Source organism: Aspergillus welwitschiae (genome assembly GCF_003344945.1).
Source record: "Aspergillus welwitschiae strain CBS 139.54b unplaced genomic scaffold BDQ94scaffold_67, whole genome shotgun sequence".
Taxonomy (NCBI): domain Eukaryota; kingdom Fungi; phylum Ascomycota; class Eurotiomycetes; order Eurotiales; family Aspergillaceae; genus Aspergillus; species Aspergillus welwitschiae.
This window is the reverse complement of record NW_020798761.1, coordinates 13,863-30,468: the sequence shown is the minus strand read 5'-3', so window position 1 is coordinate 30,468 and position 16,606 is coordinate 13,863. Positions and strand designations below refer to the sequence as shown.

Sequence of the window (16,606 nt, the reverse complement as noted above, 5' to 3'; positions counted from 1 at the left end):
TGATCACTGATACCAGGTATGTTATCCCTTTAGTCACAATGAATACTTGTAGGATTGTCCGTGTCTAGAGCAGCCAACCAAAGTCTGACATCCTGATCACCACTCTACGTGAAAGAATCCTGGGAAATCAGCGGAGACAATCATGCAACCTATCATGATGTATCTGATAAAATGCGCCCTGTGTGGCAGTGAAGTAATACTAATGTGCACTGTTGGTATAAAATCGGGCGCTTCTTGTGGCACAGCAACTGGCACAGCATGCGGCTCAGTATATTGTCCAGCTTTTGTAAACCTTCCAACACTTTTCAGCTTCCGACATCACCATGACATACAGCTCACCATTCATTTGTTCTCCAGAATTTTCTTCTTTGATTTATCTGACTCATAGTCATGGTGTTGAAATGGCCGCCATTCAAACCCTCCCTGACAATGCCTTTGGCGACTTTGTGCGCAATTGGGATGATGAGTGTGACCTCGAAATGGTGGTGGAACCATGCGATAGATATGATCCAGAATCTACTTCGAGAGTCTTCTATCCTATCTGTCTTGGAGAAGTGCTTAACGGGAGATATCTTATTGAACACAAGATTGGCTTTGGTGGCGGGTCAACTGTATGGATGGCCCATGACCTTCTGCAAAGGAAGGACGTTGCCCTCAAGGTCATGGCCTTGGGGGAGTGGGCAGAGAACGAAATTCGTATGCAGAACGAGATCATTCAGCATGTGCAGGATACCTCGTCTCTGGTGACATATCTCGATGCTTTCATTCTCCCCAGAGACAATGATCATCATCAAGTCTTAGTATTTCCCTTGATGGGCCCATGCGTTGACCGGGTTCTCCTGTTGAAAATGCCTCCAACCGCTCGCATGCCCGCTGCCCGAAAATTGTTGGAGGCTCTAGAGAAGCTACATCAAGCTGGCATTGTGCATCGTGGTGAGTAATGCTACTCTTCCCTTCCCTTATCTGAATCTAACGGAGAAAACCATAGACTTGAATGATAGGAACTGTATGTGGGGAATGACCCCTCTTCACCATCTTAGCCGGAGTGCTAAGCACAAAGCGCTTGGTCGGCCATTGAGGCAAGTCATAGATGACATTGACCTGTGGAAACGGGGCGAGCTTGTCCAACCCCTTCAGGTCCCTGAGAGCCTACGGACCGAGGATTTCTATATTGGAGACTTTGCCCTGGCAAAGAAGGTCGGTGAGTCCGCAACTCAACGGGGCTATCCGCCGATGCATTTCTGCTCTCCAGATCGCCTTCATGGAAAAGAAACAGGCCCTGCCTGTGATATGTGGAGTTATATGATTCTTTTTTCCGAGCTTTATCTTGGTATTCCACCGTTCAGTACTTTGTATCCGGGTGGGATTCTCAGTGCTATCACCAAAAATCTCGGACCCCTACCGGAAGAGTGGAAGGGTCTCTATGTCTTCTCTGGAGGTCTTGATTCGTGGTATGACCAGAGTCAGGGGCCCGATCCAGATAGCTTAGAGTTTCTCGTTTCATATCACCGTCCCGATGCCGACCCAACTGAACGACAGCATTTGCTCACTCTCATGAAGAAAATGTTTACCTATTGTCCTGAGGAGCGCCTGACCGCGACACAGCTCCTGTAGGATCCTTCATTCAAAGCGATCATGAACAATTATGCCTGTTGATACCCTACCTTGGTCCTTGGTCTTGTGCTATTAATTTTTATTTGTTTCATTTGCTAGCGATAGAATACATACCCCTTAGGCATAAGCGAATCTTAATCGAATGTTTGCTAGTAACATTGACCTGTTAATACTAGCAGAGAGTATATACATGCATCGGCTGAGTAGAGCCGAAATGCACTTCAGCCAAGGATGTCGATCTGCGAAATCAGCCATTAATGAAAAGCCAAGAGATCGACTCACCAACTCATCCTCACGAGATTGGTGATGCATTTAACCCAGAACTTGGTTTAGCCTAAACCCGCATGGCACGCTCCCACACCCTCATTAAAGCAGTCGCCTATAAAACCCTAAAGCATGCTAAACTTTCAGTAAAATAAATTCACCACATTTCACCATGTGGCTCTCCACCCTCCTCATCACCACACTACTATCAACCACTACATCCTCCTATCCCACAACAAATCAAACCTACACCAACCCCATCCTCCCCGGCTGGCACTCCGACCCAACATGCGCGCACGTCCCGGAGCAAAACACCACCTTCTGCGCCACCTCCACCTTCATCGCCTACCCCGGACTCCCCATCTACGCCAGTAAAGACCTCCAGAACTGGAAATTGGCCAGCAATGCCTTCAACCGGCCCTCTCAAATCCCCGATCTCCGCAACACCACGGACCAACAAGGCGGCATCTACGCCCCAACCCTGCGCTACCACAACGGCACCTTCTACCTGATCGTCACCTACCTCGGCTCAGACATTCAAGGCCTCCTCTTCACCACCACCAACCCCTACAACAACTCCGCCTGGACCGACCCCCTCGTCTTCACCGTCACCGGCATCGACCCAGATATCTTCTGGGACGACGACGGCACCGTCTACGTCACATCCGCAAACAGCGGCTCTTCCAGCGGCAACCACATCCAACAGTACTCCCTCGACCTCACTACCGGGGCTACCGGCCCAGTCCACAACCTCTGGAACGGCACCGGGGGTTCCAGCCCCGAGGGGCCACACATGTTCCGCAAAGACGGATACTACTACCTCATGATCGCCGAGGGAGGAACCGAACTCGGCCACTCGGAGACTATTGCGCGGTCTAGGTTCCGGACCGGGCCGTGGGAAGCTTATTCGCGGAATCCGCTGCTGACGAATCGCAATACGACGCAGTATTTTCAGACGGTTGGGCATGCGGATCTGTTTCAGGATAGCATGGGGGATTGGTGGGCTGTGGCGCTGAGTACGCGATCTGGGCCGGCGTGGAAGAACTATCCCATGGGGAGAGAGACGGTTCTTGCGCCGGCGAGATGGGAGGTGGGCGAGTGGCCGGTTGTGCAGCCTGTTAGGGGGGTGATGAGTGGGCCTTTGATGGAAGAGGATAGGGGGATTACAGTTGGTGAGGGAGGCTGGATTGACCAACCTGATAGGGTGGATTTCGTTCCCGGGTCGGCGATACCGGCGCATTTTGTGTATTGGAGGTATGCCAGGACGGAGGATTTTGTGGTTTCGCCGGAGGGATATCCTAATACTTTGAGGTTGACTCCGTCGTTTTATAATCTGACGGGGACGGCGGAGTTCAAGCCTGATGATGGTTTGACGCTGGTTATGCGTCGACAGACGGATACGCTGTTCACATATGGTGTGGATGTCTCGTTTGATCCCGAGGTGGATGATGAGGAAGCAGGGGTTACGGTCTTTTTGACGCAGGAGCAGCATATTGACCTGGGCATTGTGTTGCTACAGAATGACCTGTCATTCAGATTCCGCGTTGAAGGTCGTGGGAATTACGACGGTCCTCTTCCTGGACGAACTGTTCCTGTTCCAAAGGAGTGGCAGACAGGTCCTATCAGGTTCGAGATTCAGGCTGTCAACGACACAACTTATGCTTTTGCGGCTGCGCCATCGAGAAGCCCGAGTCAGAGGAAGATCATTGGGTATGCAGATACAAGGATTGTAAGTGGTGGCACTGGTCGATTTACTGGTAAGTTGGTCCCTTATATTATCGATTTGTTGCAGTGTTGACATTGGTAGGCTCGCTTGTTGGTGCTTATGCCACGAAGAACGGAGGCGCTGGGTATACGCCGGCTTATATTAGTAGATGGAGATACCAAGGACAAGGTCAGGAAATTGATTTTGGTCGTATAGTTCCGAGCTGGACCAGGTCTGTTGCATCGGTGGAAGACTAGGATACTTGCACAGAATGAAGAGCGTTGAATACATCGCCATGTTCATGTGCTCGCAGCCCCTCGTAGATAAATTGATAATGTTTGACCACAAGAATGTATTTCTAAAAACCATTTGTCCGTAGGCTGAACCTTCTGTTTGGTTGGCACCTGCCCAATGTGCTTTGCAAAATCCGTAGTCTTCTGAACTTTCACACACCTTCCACCCCATTGCTGTAGAATGTCCAAGATGTGTGAAGAGTGACATGACATGTCGATGACTACTGATAAAGGTAGTCCCATAGCAAACGGGGGTTATGCATACCTGTTTCGACACCCCGGCATGTTCACCCCCGGCACTGCATCCTGTGCTGGTATGTCCGCGGGTGTGCGCTGGTTTATCCCCACATTTGCATTCCCTTGGAAGTCTCTGACAGTTGACTGGATATTGATAGACTTGTCCTACATTGATGAGGACATGATGCGGCATGGGCTATAAAATCTCCACGGATTGGTTCTCTGTTTCTCAATCTCCTGCCTCTTCAGATGGCTGTCAACATGTCACAGTTGATAATAGCTTCAGCACCCCCAGCAAAGCCAACAATGATCAGCGGTCATTTGACACCAATGATTATCATTACGGATTAGTGTCTGGTATGGATATACTGGGCACTCGATTCCTAGGAAGTAGAGTCGCTCAACGTTAGGTACGCCCCGCATTCCTTGCACATTCCTCTTATATACAAACGGATCCCTTTTCCTTGAAGTAAGATCGAAGGATCATTTCAAAGAGACATATAAGGAGCTACATACTACCAACGCGTAGCCCCAAAGATACAGACCCGACAGCGGTGTTCAGCCAACCGACACTATGAGAATTGCTCCTGCTGCTTCGGTGGCACTGCCAGTGTTGGCGGCGCATGCTGCGCCCCTTGCTGAGTCCACTTGTCAGAAGACAGAAGTTGTCATCCTGTAAGCTCTTGGTAACAAGACGACCCTCCAAACAATTGACTCATTCATTCAGGGGAGCAGGAGTAGCCGGTCTTACCGCTGCAGTAAGATCCTCCCCTCGAGTTCTCACGGACCAAATTAACCACAATAGAAAACCCTTGCGGACCACAATGTCAACGACTTTGTTGTGCTCGAATATCAGGACAGAGTTGGCGGCCGGCTTCATAATGTCACTTTTGCCAAGCATACTGTTGAGGCTGGAGCCAACTGGGTATGCGTCACTCGGTTCTTTTCTTTAATGGCTGATCCGCGCTGACCAAATAGGTTCACGGGCCGGGGACTCCAGAAGGCCACATTAATCCCATCTGGACTATGGTACGTATTTCTTGGTGAGGTCTGCTTCCACTGCTAACCACTCAGTGTAGGTCCAAAAGGCGGGGTTGAAGACAGTGTATGACCCTCATCTTAAGGAGTTTTGGAATCCATGGTATTAATTGACCCGTCAGAACCACCGACGAGGACGACAACTCCATGTACGATCACACCGGCCCGACAGACTACTCTGCTGTCTTCGAGCGTGCCGAAAACGCGAATAAACTCGTATTTGCCGACGCCGGCGACATACTCAAAAGCAATTACCAAGACCGGACACACCGCGCTGGCCTTCGGCTTCAGGACTGGAACCCAGCCATTAACGATCCAGCCGCGCAACTGGCCGACTGGTTTATCTGGGACTGGGACGCAGCAGCTCCGCCAGAGGTAAGCTCCGAGGTGTTCGGCACCATCTCCATCAACGCAACCTACAATTACTTCTCCCACTCGGACGAGTTCATCTGTGACCCGCAAGGGTACGTTCACGCCTTGTGGGAGGACGTCAAATCCGCCTTCGAAGGACATCCGGAGCGTCTTCGCCTGCGGACCAAGGTCACCGAAATCAAGCACGATGCAGACTCAGTCACCGTGACCAGTGCTGATGGCCACTGCGTCACAGCCAAATACGCCATTGTGACTTTCTCCGTCGGTGTTTTGCAGAAAAAGGACGCCGTACGATTTATCCCCGAGCTACCAGCCTGGAAGACCCGGGCCATTGCCGGCTTCGAAATGGGCACGTACATTAAGATCTTTCTCGAATTCGAGACTAGCTTCTGGGACTCCAAGCAGTTTTTGCTATATGCGGATCCCCATGTCCGCGGCAACTATCCGATCTTCCAGCCCTTGGATCTGGAAGGGTTGTACCCGGGGTCTAATATCCTCGTGGCCACGGTGATCGGAGAGATCGCTTACCGGATTGAATCGCAGTCCAATGAAGAGACCGCGGCGCAAATCATCCAAGTGCTGGAGAATATGTACGGCAAGGGCGTCGTCTCGACACTGAAGGACATTTCCTATACAAGATGGGACCAAGAAGACTGGTATGTAGCGTAGCACCACCCTTAGCAGCAGCAGCGTCGGCGGCGGCGGGAGCTCTCTAACTAGACTTAGGTCTTACGGATCCTACTCTTACTGGCCCCCTTCGACTAGCCTGCAAGCGCATCAGAATATGCGCGCCAACGTCGACAGTGTCTTCTTTGCCGGCGAAGCCACTAGTCAAGAGTTCTTTGGTTACGTGCAAGGGGGATACTATGAGGGCAAACATGTGGCCGAGTTTCTGGTGGGGTGTCTTACTGCCCCAGATCCGGAGCAGTGCGCTTTGAATCCAGATCAGAAGCGATACCCTGTTCTGACGGGAGTTACGCCGTATGACGTGTATAATCCGGAGAATGGTTGGTATATTTATGATGAAGATTTGGGTGTGCCTGGACATGCTTAGTCTATCCTTGACTTGCGATATTGTTTTCGTCATTGCGATATCCATGCACTAGATGTCCTGGATGTAGGGGGATCAACAGAGAGCTATTTATGTAGAGGTAATATTGTGGCAATCACCAAGTGTTTACTTGACCATCTCTCTTGATACAGTGCTTTAAATATTACCACCCCATCCTGACAGATCAATCATTCCTTACCAATCACCAACACATGATAGAACAGAAACAATATCATCAGACTTATCCAGACAGCCACACCACCAACCTGTATACGTAGCTATACATCTAGATTACAATACAAAAAGCTGAGATCAGAAGACTCCCAACCAACACCCAGAATAAGCCCCCAAGACACAGAAAAAACAAAAAACAAGAAAGGTATTTTGATTGAAAGAAAAAAAGAAAACCACCATCACGAAGACTGAATACCCCCATGCCCATGCCGAGCCCTCTCCCTCTCCACCGCAACCTTAACCAACGAAACCAACCAGCCCAAAAACCCATCCACTATATACGCCGGCGGGAAGAACCTCCCCCTATCCCTCTCCCCCCCACCTATCCCATCCCCATCAAACACCCCACAAACAAACAACCCCCTCATCTCCTCCAACATCCTCAAATCCCTCGTAAAGGTCGGGTCTCTTGGGTCCGGATTTTCAATTAAGCACCAGAAGACAGTGAGAATAGCAGAGAGGATAAATTGTGCATGGATCCTATCCATCATACACACACACACACACACACACCGTTTGTATCAGTATACTATACATAGCCAGGGATAATAATAATAATACTGGAAGGGGGACTCACCAAAAACTAAACCGATCGACCAACCCCCCAGGACCAGAAGTCAAATAATACAGTAATGTCGACCTGGACGCCTGATAATACAGCTCTAGACTGGAAGCAAGCGGGGCAGAAACAACGGATAAACTAGTCGTGATACTCGCTTCGTGCAGTTTGCGAATACAGTAGTGGTATTCGAGGTGGATATTGACGGGGCGGATATTGATAACTTTCTGACTACGGTCTTCGATGGAGGGGATTGTTGTTGGATCACGATGATTGGATGTGCTGGTACTGGTGCTGTGCTCTGAACTAGGAGTATGTGCTTGTGCATGTGTAGGAGTATGTCCCAGTGGATACTCGGCATACAGCTCGCTTAAATCCTGATCGAGTTGGCGGATATGCGCGAGACGGCGGGCCTCCGGGAGGGATTGGGCGTGGCTGGAGTAGAGGCGGTTGTAGATGTGGGATTTGAAGATGGCGAGACGGATGTCTGTCGGGTAGAGGAGGGGGGATTTGGAGGTGTCGTAGAATGATGATGGAGAAGATGGAGATGGTTGGGGGGAGCGGGTGGTGGAGCCGATGTAGGTTTGGGGGAGGTCGAGGTCGACGTCGATGTCGTGGATGAGAGGTGGTGAGCAGGTGCGGATGCACATTTCTTTATCCATGCTGTAGCAGAGCCAGAATATGGCGCGGAGGTGGGGATGGCTTTTGCTACTGTGGGTTGGGGAGGATTCTGGGAGAGGGGTGATGCGGTGGCCACCTAATTGGTATAATATGCGGATGGCGGTTGAGAGGAGGATTTGGGCTTGTTGAGGGTAGCCGGCTGGGGCGATGTGGAGGGCCTATATCTATGTTAGGATATAGAGAGTATGGTCGAGTAGGGGAAAGGGGGGGGTTACCAATATGAGAAAGGTTTCTAGTTTCTCCACACTAGCTAGCTCAAGCATCAGCTTAGGCACGAGTGTCAGTACGGACTGCACATAAGCGTCCGGATCTGTATCTGCAAACTGCGGCTGGTGTTGATTTTGCTTGGTGATAATGGCTGCGAAGGCGAAGAGATGGGCTTTTTCTGCTGTGGTAGGCGCGGGATCTGTTCGACCAGAGACGAGGGCATTAAGGACAGCCTGGGAGGCGGGTACATCCACAACAGGGAACGTCAAGTACATGCTCTTGGCGACGTAGTAGTCGAGACATTGCTGGATCAGCGTGTAGCTGGGCCATTGAGGACTGGTCACTGTTGGCGAGATGGAGGCATACTGGGCTTTGTAGGACTCTGTCACGCGGGCTAAGAAGCCGGGCAAGTCCAAGACAGTACCAGTCTGGCGGTAGACAGTGGCATGGAACGAGGTGCGCTGAGGGGAGTTAGTAGTGCCTGGCCAGGAACTTTCCAGATGTTGTTTGAAGATTTCGAAGGCTGTGTCGAAATCGGATGAGTCCTGAGGATGCGATGGCGCGGCGAAAAGCGGCATCGGCGGACATGGTGAGACAGATCGCAATTCATCCTGCAACTGGATGATTGGTGAAACTGCTCCTGGGAGAGAATGGCCAGCGATGAATCTTTCTAGTTCTTGTACACGAGCCTTGGCTTCAGCGAGTTGTCTGTAGAGATCAGCAATAATGTTACTATCAGATTGCCACTAGAACTTACTCTCTAATGGTCTTCCTCGGTTGACCAGTGATAGTAAAGGTACAAGTGACACCAGCAAAACGACAATTCTCACATGCTGGCTTCTCTCCGTCGCACCGAATCTATACTGCATCAGTGATGAACTCGTAGTAAAAGACATAGGGCATGCACCTTTCTATGCCGGCACAGGTCACATGCACTCCTGGCCCTCCCGCCACGTGGGGCCACAGCGTCAAGGATAGTATCTGCATCCATGCTGACAGACCGTAGGAATCAACCGACACTGCAACTCTGCTAATTAAGCGGGAATGAGATCCCCCGGCAGGAAATGCATGATTAAGACCCTTCAGGGTCCAGGAGAACTTGATCGCTGCCTAGAAGCTTAGTCATCGGCGTGCGTGGCCTGGCGGCCCCACTTGGGCGCGATTCCGCCGAGCCCAGACCAGCCCAGACACGATGCAACTATTGTGAAGATATAGTGTAGAGACCAGTGAGAAGTAATTGATGAATTGTCAGTGCTCTGATCAACATTTGACTGCAGTTACTTCTGTCAAGGTTGTCTATAATGATTGGGATATCAGTGCACCAGTACCAGCCTGATACTACTGTGTACTATCTACCCATGGGTACTAGCGTTTCACTCTAATTATACCCTGAATATGACCAAAATCGGGATATCCACTTTATTATTGCCGTCCTATCCGGTATTTGCATCCATTATTGCATGCTAAATTTACATACTGGATGGACATAGTCAGGTTGTCGAGAAGTTAGGGCTAGGGTAGTCACGACACGAGGCTGACGGGAACGTGCATAACCCTAACTCGTTCCCTACCAAGAGAACCTATGCTCACCTATACCATTATCCAGAATTGCATTCAGCAACTGATTATCAATACTTACGAGCATCCGAAGAATAAAGTAGCTGTTTATATATAACACAGATTCAAGATCTAGAAATAAAAGTAAACCACTCTAGTTCACCAATGCCAAGCAACGCCCTCCTACTCTGGTAAGCATCTCTACAATCCAAACAATAAGCCAAAGAGAGACAAAAAAAGCTACTTAAGTAGTAAACTTCAACCCCCCATTAGCACAAACCACACTCCCAGTACACCATGCCCCATCCTCCGTACAAAGCATCCCCACCACGCCCGCAATCTCCCTCGTAAACGCAGGCCTCCTCCCACCCATCTTCTCCCTAATCAACCTCTTCTGCTCCTCACTCAGCAACTCCTCCACGGCCTCCTCCCCATCCACCAACTTACTCAACGGCGTATTATCCTGGAACCCCTGCATCTGCTTCCAAAACTCCTCGCCCGTAGCAAAATACATATCACCCACAACAGGACCGGGATTCACCGCATTCACCGTCGCCACATCGGCCAACTCCCTGGCCCACGTCCTCGTCATCGCCTCCAACGCCGCCTTCGTGCCCCCATACACCGACTGGCCCGTGAACCCCAGCGAGGACGAAATACTCGAGATGTTAATGATGCGGCCGCTGTGCGCGGGCTTGCGCGGGAGGTACTCCGCACAGGCTTGGGTGAGGAGCAGCGGGGCGAGCACGTTGATGGTGTAGTGCCAGTTGAAGTAGGCGGGGTCGATGGGGCCGGAGGAGGGGTCGTTGAGGAAACGGTCTTTGCTGACCCCGGCGTTGTTGATTAGGATGTCGATGGTGAGGGTGTTGGTGGTGGGCGAGGTGAAGTGGGTTTTGGCGGCGGAGATGATGGTGTTGACGGCGGGGGCGGGGTCGGAGAGGTCGGCTTGCACTGGGATGCAGGTGATTTTGTGCGTGGTGGATAGGGTGTTGCAGAGGGATTCGGTGCGGGCGCGAGAGCTGTCCGAGGTGTAGTTTAGGAGGAGAGAACAGCCTTTGCTGGCGAGGTTGTGGGCAATGGCTTCGCCGATTCCTGGGGAGGTGTTAGTGGGGTGATGGCGGGGTGATGGCGGGGAGGAAGGGGATGGAGATGGGGTACCGCGGGAGCCACCGGTGATGATGGCGAATTTGCCTTCGAGGGAACGGGACATGTTGGATGCTATGTGGTGCAGTGTGAAGTAATCTGAAGTGGAAAAGAAAAAAAAAGAAAAGAAAAAAGATAAACGGTACAATGAAGGAAAGTCGGGGAATCCAATTTATAGTCAAGTTCGAGTAAATGTAACTCGGGTAAATGGCCACCGGGAAATTACCCCATTGGTTCTCCGGCGGCACCAACATTGAGATATGCAATTAAGTAGTAGCTGTGATCTACACAGTATAAAGTTAACATATACCCTAGATTCAGTTCAAGACTAATATCTATACATTCTTCAACAACCCCAATAGCGTCTCCCCCACATCCTCTGCAAACTCCCTACAATTCACATCCCCCTTACACCTCACAACCCTCACCCCCGACCCCTCCAACCCCCTCTCCACCGTCCCAAACAACACCTCATCCGCATCCCCATCATAGAACCCATTCCCCGGAACATCCATCATACTGACTCCCCCAGTGGGCAACATCACCACCACATTCCCGGGCCACTTCGCCTTCCTCAACTTCCCCACAATAAACTCCCCGACTCGTCGATTCTCCTCCTCATCCGTCCTCACAATCGTCACCGTCGGATTATGCTCATAGATCCTCCTCCCCTTGAACCGTTCGGGAATTGTATCCTTCGTCCCGAAATTAATCATATCGCATGCCCCCACACTCACCACCTGCGGGATGCCCCTCCCCGCAGCGGCCTCTAACCTGCCCGGACCGGCGGATAATACCCCACCGGCGAGCTCATCCACGATCTCGGAGGTGGTCAGGTCCACAATAGCGTCCAGTTGTTGTTCGCGGATGAGGCGCTCCATGGCTTTTCCGCCCGAGCCGGTGGCGTGGAAGACGTAGATTTCACATTGGTTGGGAAGGTGGGATTCGAGGTAGCTGCGGATTTGGGTGACCGCGGGGGTGGTTACGCCGAACATGGTGATGCCAATTTTGGTTTTCTTTTCTTGTTCTTTCGGGGTTGTCTTTGTATGTCCGTTTGTGGCGATGGTAGTCTCCGAGGTAAGGTAGTCGCAGTATGATGTGGCCATGCCGGTCCCTGCAGCCGCTGCATTGCGGAGAATTCTATTCAAGATGCTGTTTGTACCCGCTACATCGACGACACTGTACATCATGGTGATGTCTGTTTCCTGGATGTAGGGCCCCACGTCGCCGGAGGCCATGGTGGAGACCATGAGTTTGGGGAAGCCGATGGGGAGGGCATCGCGCATGATGGCGGTTGCGATGGTGGTGCCGCAGCTGCCGCCGATGGCGAGGATGGAGTGGATTTTGCCATGGTGGTAGAGGTCGGCGACGGTGGGGGTGGATTGGTGGGTGATGGTTTGGATGTAGTCGTTTCGGGAGAGTTGGGTGTAGTCGATTGTTTTGTTGTTGTTGAGGCTGGGATGAGGAATGTTGATGAGAGGGGAGGAGGTGGCGGCGCGGCCGACGTCCATGAGAAGGACGGAGATGGAGGGGTTAGAGGTTAGTTGGGAGTGGAGGTAGAGGAGTTCGGACCATTTTGTGTCGCCGGTGCCGAGGAGGAGGATGGTCGGCATGTTGCAGTATACTTTATCTATGATGATGTTGATATGGGAATAGTTGTAGAGAAAGAGAGAGAGAGACTAGTAGTCGTAGATATTACTTATGGGGAATGGTTTTATAATGATAAAGAGGGGCATGTTACACAGTGGCTAGTGGCAGGCCGCTGAACTGAAGACTCGACCAGCACTGCAACATCTCCGAGGCTACGAAACGGACTGTATGTAAGACCGACTGGGATCATCGCAGGAACTAAAAACTCAAGGCGAGGTAAAACTAATTAATCACGCATCGGAGAGGAGTCTCAGCTGCGGGCAAACCACGCCGGTTGCAGACTAGTTAGGGTTAGCCGTGGGTCAAATCCTGGGACAATCTTCAGCTGAACCGGTAGCGTTAGTCCAAAGTACCCTCATGCGCCACCAACTGGAGACCTCATTATCAATTATGTGGTAACCGCCTGATCCACTGATGATTTGGCACCCCCTCTTACCCCTCTTCGGAGATAGTTTCACACCATCACGGAAGACATACATCCCCGATATCCTCGCCCTTATTCTAAACCCGATTTCTATGGTTCGGAGGTTATTTAAGGTTTCAACTTCCGTTCTCTAGTCCTCAAGTTAGTACATAACATACTAATCTCCTTATACCTATACCGAGACACATACATACTAAACGATATACACCATGCCCCGCCCAACAACCCGACAAGAAGTCCTCGCCCGTCTACGCAAGACCATCGCCGATGGTTCCATCATCATCGGTGCGGGAGCCGGTATGTACCCATCCCTTCCTCAAGCTATACCCTCACTTACTACTATCTCCCCCATACATCCAATCAACACCGACTAACCATAACAATGATATGAAATATAGGAATCGGTCTCTCCGCCAAATTCATCGAAAAAGGCGGCGCCGACCTCATCCTCGTCTACAACTCGGGCCGATTTCGCATGGCGGGCCGAGGCTCTCTCGCAGGGATGATGCCCTACTCTGACGCCAACGCCGTGGTCGTAGAGATGGTATCCCCATCCCCATCCCCCCACCTACCACTCATAACTAGATACTAATGAAAATGAAACCAGTCCAACGAAGTCCTCCCCCTCATCCAAAACACCCCCGTCCTGGCCGGTGTGTGCGGCACTGACCCCTTCCGGGACATGCGGACCTTCCTGCGCCAACTACGGGATATTGGGTTCGTCGGCGTGCAAAACTTCCCGACAGTCGGGCTCATCGACGGGAACTTCCGCGCGAACCTCGAAGAAACAGGGATGGGGTATGAGAAAGAAGTGGAGATGATTCGGATCGCACGGGAAATGGATCTGGTGACGACGCCGTACGTGTTTAACGTGAAGGAAGGGGAGATGATGGCGCGGGCGGGAGCGGATGTGATTGTGGTGCATGTGGGATTGACGACAAGTGGGACGATTGGAGCGCAGACGGCGTTGACGTTGGATGAGTGTGTGAAGGTGGTGCAGGAGGTGCGGGATGCGGTGGTGAAGGTCAATCCGGAGGTGATTGTGTTGTGTCATGGAGGGCCGTTGGCGGGGCCGGAGGATGCGGAGTATGTGTTGAAGAGGTGTCAGGGGGTGCATGGGTTCTTTGGGGCGAGTAGTATGGAGAGATTGCCGGTGGAGGTGGCGTTGGAGGAGAACGCGAGGAGGTTTAAGGAGATTCAGTTGTAAGTACTTATGGCTTAGTGTAAGTAGGGGGAAAAAGGTATGTTGGGAGACTACTATGGAAGCGGTGATCCAATAGGAAATGATGAATGTATTCAATTATCTGGTATCTTCTGTTGAACAATTACTCCACAACCACCAATGCAACCCTAGCCATACCCAGCCACTTTTATTTGCCGTTGAAGACAATGCTTTTGAGCCCCATGTTGATAAAGAACCCTGTATATGTCGTCGTAACATCGTGAATGTTGAAGTCTAGCAGTAGAATTTCGACATTTAGTAGCGGTAGCTAGTTTTTCAGTTAGCCTGTTATATCACTTTGTAAAAAGGTGGCAAGCGAAGGGGGGGCTTACTGGTCAGCCTTGAAAGGTCCGGTGACCTCCAAGCCAAGGTACTCAGCCTGGACGGGGGTGAGCTGAGACAGCTTGGCGTTGACGTGCTCCAAGTGCTGGAGAGCGACCTGCTCATCGAGAGCCTTGGGGAGAACGTAGACACCGACGGGCTTCTTGCCGGTGGTGCCGAACTCAACGTACTTCTTGCCGAACTCGGCGTCCTCGGCCTTGAACAGAGCAATCTGGGCAAGGACCTGGTTGGAGAAAGAGCAGGACATGACGAAGGAAGAGTGGCCGGTGGCACAGCCAAGGTTGACGAGACGACCCTCGGCCAACAGGATGATGTGGCGGCCGTTGGCCATGGTGTAGCGGTCAACCTGGGGCTTGATGTTCTGGACCGACTTGGCGTTGGCCTTGAGCCAGGCAACGTCGATCTCAATGTCGAAGTGACCGATGTCTTAACTCGTCAGCAAATGAAACAAAAGGAATTGTCAAGGAGGACTTACTGCAAACAATGGCGTCGTTGCGCATCACCTCAAAGTGACGGCCAACGAGGATGTCACGGCAACCAGTGGTGGTGACGAAGATCTGACCCTGGGGAGCAGCCTCCTCCATGGTGGTGACCTGGTAGCCCTGGACGGCAGCCTGGAGGGCGTTGATGGGGTCGATCTCGGTGACCAGGACGCGGGCACCCATGCTGCGGAGAGCATCGGCACAGCCCTTGCCGACATCACCGTAACCGGCGACAACGGCAACCTTACCGGCGATCATGACATCGGTAGCGCGCTTGATACCATCGATGAGGGACTCACGGCAACCGTACAGGTTGTCGAACTTGGACTTGGTGACGGAGTCGTTGACGTTGATGGCGGGAACAAGGAGCTTGCCCTCCTTGAGCATGCGGTAGAGGTGGTGGACACCAGTGGTGGTCTCCTCGGACAGACCGTAGCAGTCCTTAAGCTGCTCGGGGTACTTCTCGTGGACGAGGGAGGTCAGGTCACCACCGTCGTCGAGGATGAGGTTGAGCTTCTTGCCATCCTTGAAGGCGGAGAGCTGCTGGTCCAAGCACCAGTTGTACTCCTCCTCGGTCTCACCCTTCCAGGCGAAGCTATCAATTGTTAGGACGAGCTGATAGACTGTATACAGCAGAACTTACACAGGGACACCGGCGGCGGCAATGGCGGCAGCGGCGTGGTCCTGGGTGGAGAAGATGTTGCAGCTGGTCCAGGTAACCTCGGCACCGAGGGCAACGAGGGTCTCGATGAGGACGGCAGTCTGGATGGCTGCAGGGGATTAGAGAGATTTCAAAGTGAGAAATAATCAGGCCGACATACTCATGTGCAGGCAACCGGCGATACGGGCACCCTTGAGGGGCTGGTCGGGACCATATCTGCGGCGAATGGACATGAGACCGGGCATCTCAATCTCGGCGAGCTCGATCTCGCGGCGGCCAAAGGCAGCCAGGGACTAGAGGCAATGAATGAGAATTGCGATCATGATAGAGGGTTGGACGGGGGTACGTACGATGTCGGCGACCTTGAACTTCTGGGCGGGGGCAGCCATGGTTGTGTGTGGTGAAGATACTAGAGATGCAATGGTTAGACACAGCCAAAATGACAGTGAGAAGAGTGAGAAAAATGGAGAGAGATGGCTTACAGAGAAAAGGGGGGAGAAGGATAAGTGAGGAAAGATGGAGAGTGGAAGGGAGTAAGAGTAGAGGGGGAAGAAGAGAAATAAAAGGGCGGAGAGAGAATGAGAGGGGAAGAGAGTGAAGGATTCAAACGGAGCAAAGCTCGGCCGGCGGGGCTGATGCGGTCGGACTTTCTGTGCTTCCGGGCGGCGTGCTGACGGTGCCTCTCCTGATTGCTGCTGTTGGTCCATCCCCCTCGGTCTCGGAACTTAACCAATGTAAATAACTAACTAATCTAACCATCTCCTCCATAGTCAACTATTAACTAACCGCAGTCTGGAGGATGACTATTGTTTTCCGGTATCCATCGCGACCGGCGGATCCCACTCTGCCCCAATCTTGGGGGTTTGCCGA

The 16,606-nt window shown here is 51.8% G+C and overlaps 8 protein-coding genes across 8 annotated transcripts; 4 read left to right on the top strand and 4 right to left on the bottom strand.

The window, feature by feature from the left end:
• Window positions 1-401: 401 nt before the first annotated feature.
• Window positions 402-1,614, top strand: BDQ94DRAFT_163864 (kinase-like domain-containing protein; the record flags this gene model as incomplete). The annotated part of the gene is made up of 2 exons (XM_026769830.1): window positions 402-933; window positions 989-1,614. The coding sequence occupies 2 exons, from the start codon at window positions 402-404 to the stop codon at window positions 1,612-1,614; spliced, it is 1,158 nt and encodes a 385-aa protein (XP_026620177.1).
• A 436-nt stretch (window positions 1,615-2,050) lies between these two features.
• Window positions 2,051-4,523, top strand: BDQ94DRAFT_185172 (glycosyl hydrolase; the record flags this gene model as incomplete). Its single annotated transcript, XM_026774815.1, has 4 exons — window positions 2,051-3,635; window positions 3,686-3,815; window positions 4,114-4,190; window positions 4,384-4,523. The coding sequence occupies 4 exons, from the start codon at window positions 2,051-2,053 to the stop codon at window positions 4,521-4,523; spliced, it is 1,932 nt and encodes a 643-aa protein (XP_026620176.1).
• Window positions 4,524-4,687: 164 nt separating this feature from the next.
• BDQ94DRAFT_175860 (polyamine oxidase) lies at window positions 4,688-6,577 on the top strand (the record flags this gene model as incomplete). Its single annotated transcript, XM_026772574.1, has 7 exons — window positions 4,688-4,788; window positions 4,841-4,871; window positions 4,919-5,038; window positions 5,092-5,142; window positions 5,193-5,218; window positions 5,274-6,179; window positions 6,250-6,577. 7 exons carry the CDS (start codon window positions 4,688-4,690, stop codon window positions 6,575-6,577), a joined length of 1,563 nt encoding a protein of 520 aa, XP_026620175.1.
• A 91-nt stretch (window positions 6,578-6,668) lies between these two features.
• Window positions 6,669-7,078, bottom strand: BDQ94DRAFT_154433 (uncharacterized protein). The gene has a single exon (XM_026768295.1). The coding sequence runs from the start codon at window positions 7,014-7,016 to the stop codon at window positions 6,861-6,863; it is 156 nt and encodes a 51-aa protein (XP_026620174.1). The 5' UTR covers window positions 7,017-7,078; the 3' UTR covers window positions 6,669-6,860.
• Window positions 7,079-7,153: 75 nt separating this feature from the next.
• BDQ94DRAFT_185170 (Zn(II)2Cys6 transcription factor) lies at window positions 7,154-9,246 on the bottom strand (the record flags this gene model as incomplete). The annotated part of the gene is made up of 4 exons (XM_026774814.1): window positions 7,154-8,206; window positions 8,264-8,963; window positions 9,013-9,113; window positions 9,163-9,246. The coding sequence occupies 4 exons, from the start codon at window positions 9,244-9,246 to the stop codon at window positions 7,382-7,384; spliced, it is 1,710 nt and encodes a 569-aa protein (XP_026620173.1). The 3' UTR covers window positions 7,154-7,381.
• Window positions 9,247-10,056: 810 nt separating this feature from the next.
• BDQ94DRAFT_185168 (UPF0261-domain-containing protein) lies at window positions 10,057-12,586 on the bottom strand (the record flags this gene model as incomplete). Its single annotated transcript, XM_026774813.1, has 3 exons — window positions 11,368-12,586; window positions 10,971-11,030; window positions 10,057-10,904 (listed from the first exon to the last, which is right to left on the bottom strand). The coding sequence occupies exons 1-3, from the start codon at window positions 12,566-12,568 to the stop codon at window positions 10,057-10,059; spliced, it is 2,109 nt and encodes a 702-aa protein (XP_026620172.1). The 5' UTR covers window positions 12,569-12,586.
• Window positions 12,587-12,977: 391 nt separating this feature from the next.
• On the top strand, window positions 12,978-14,388 carry BDQ94DRAFT_119320 (TIM-barrel enzyme family protein). The gene is made up of 3 exons (XM_026763731.1): window positions 12,978-13,326; window positions 13,428-13,573; window positions 13,637-14,388. The coding sequence occupies exons 1-3, from the start codon at window positions 13,239-13,241 to the stop codon at window positions 14,234-14,236; spliced, it is 834 nt and encodes a 277-aa protein (XP_026620171.1). The 5' UTR covers window positions 12,978-13,238; the 3' UTR covers window positions 14,237-14,388.
• Window positions 14,372-16,467, bottom strand: BDQ94DRAFT_119304 (adenosylhomocysteinase). The gene is made up of 7 exons (XM_026763730.1): window positions 16,219-16,467; window positions 16,087-16,145; window positions 15,897-16,029; window positions 15,719-15,845; window positions 15,069-15,670; window positions 14,584-15,019; window positions 14,372-14,519 (listed from the first exon to the last, which is right to left on the bottom strand). The coding sequence occupies exons 2-7, from the start codon at window positions 16,123-16,125 to the stop codon at window positions 14,507-14,509; spliced, it is 1,350 nt and encodes a 449-aa protein (XP_026620170.1). The 5' UTR covers window positions 16,126-16,145; window positions 16,219-16,467; the 3' UTR covers window positions 14,372-14,506.
• Window positions 16,468-16,606: the final 139 nt, after the last annotated feature.

What these genes read in the sequence shown, in the direction of transcription:
- BDQ94DRAFT_154433 (XM_026768295.1), bottom strand. Translation starts at nt 7,016, where the DNA reads ATGGGCATGGGGGTATTCAGTCTTCGTGATGGTGGTTTTCTTTTTTTC.
- BDQ94DRAFT_119320 (XM_026763731.1), top strand. Translation starts at nt 13,239, where the DNA reads ATGCCCCGCCCAACAACCCGACAAGAAGTCCTCGCCCGTCTACGCAAG. An exon ending in CATCATCGGTGCGGGAGCCG is followed by an intron (nt 13,327 to 13,427) that starts GTATGTACCCAT and finishes TATGAAATATAG; the next exon opens with GAATCGGTCTCTCCGCCAAA. An exon ending in ACGCCGTGGTCGTAGAGATG is followed by an intron (nt 13,574 to 13,636) that starts GTATCCCCATCC and finishes AAATGAAACCAG; the next exon opens with TCCAACGAAGTCCTCCCCCT.
- BDQ94DRAFT_119304 (XM_026763730.1), bottom strand. Translation starts at nt 16,125, where the DNA reads ATGGCTGCCCCCGCCCAGAAGTTCAAGGTCGCCGACATC. An exon ending in AGTTCAAGGTCGCCGACATC is followed by an intron (nt 16,030 to 16,086) that starts GTACGTACCCCC and finishes CATTGCCTCTAG; the next exon opens with TCCCTGGCTGCCTTTGGCCG. An exon ending in CGCCGGTTGCCTGCACATGA is followed by an intron (nt 15,846 to 15,896) that starts GTATGTCGGCCT and finishes AATCCCCTGCAG; the next exon opens with CCATCCAGACTGCCGTCCTC.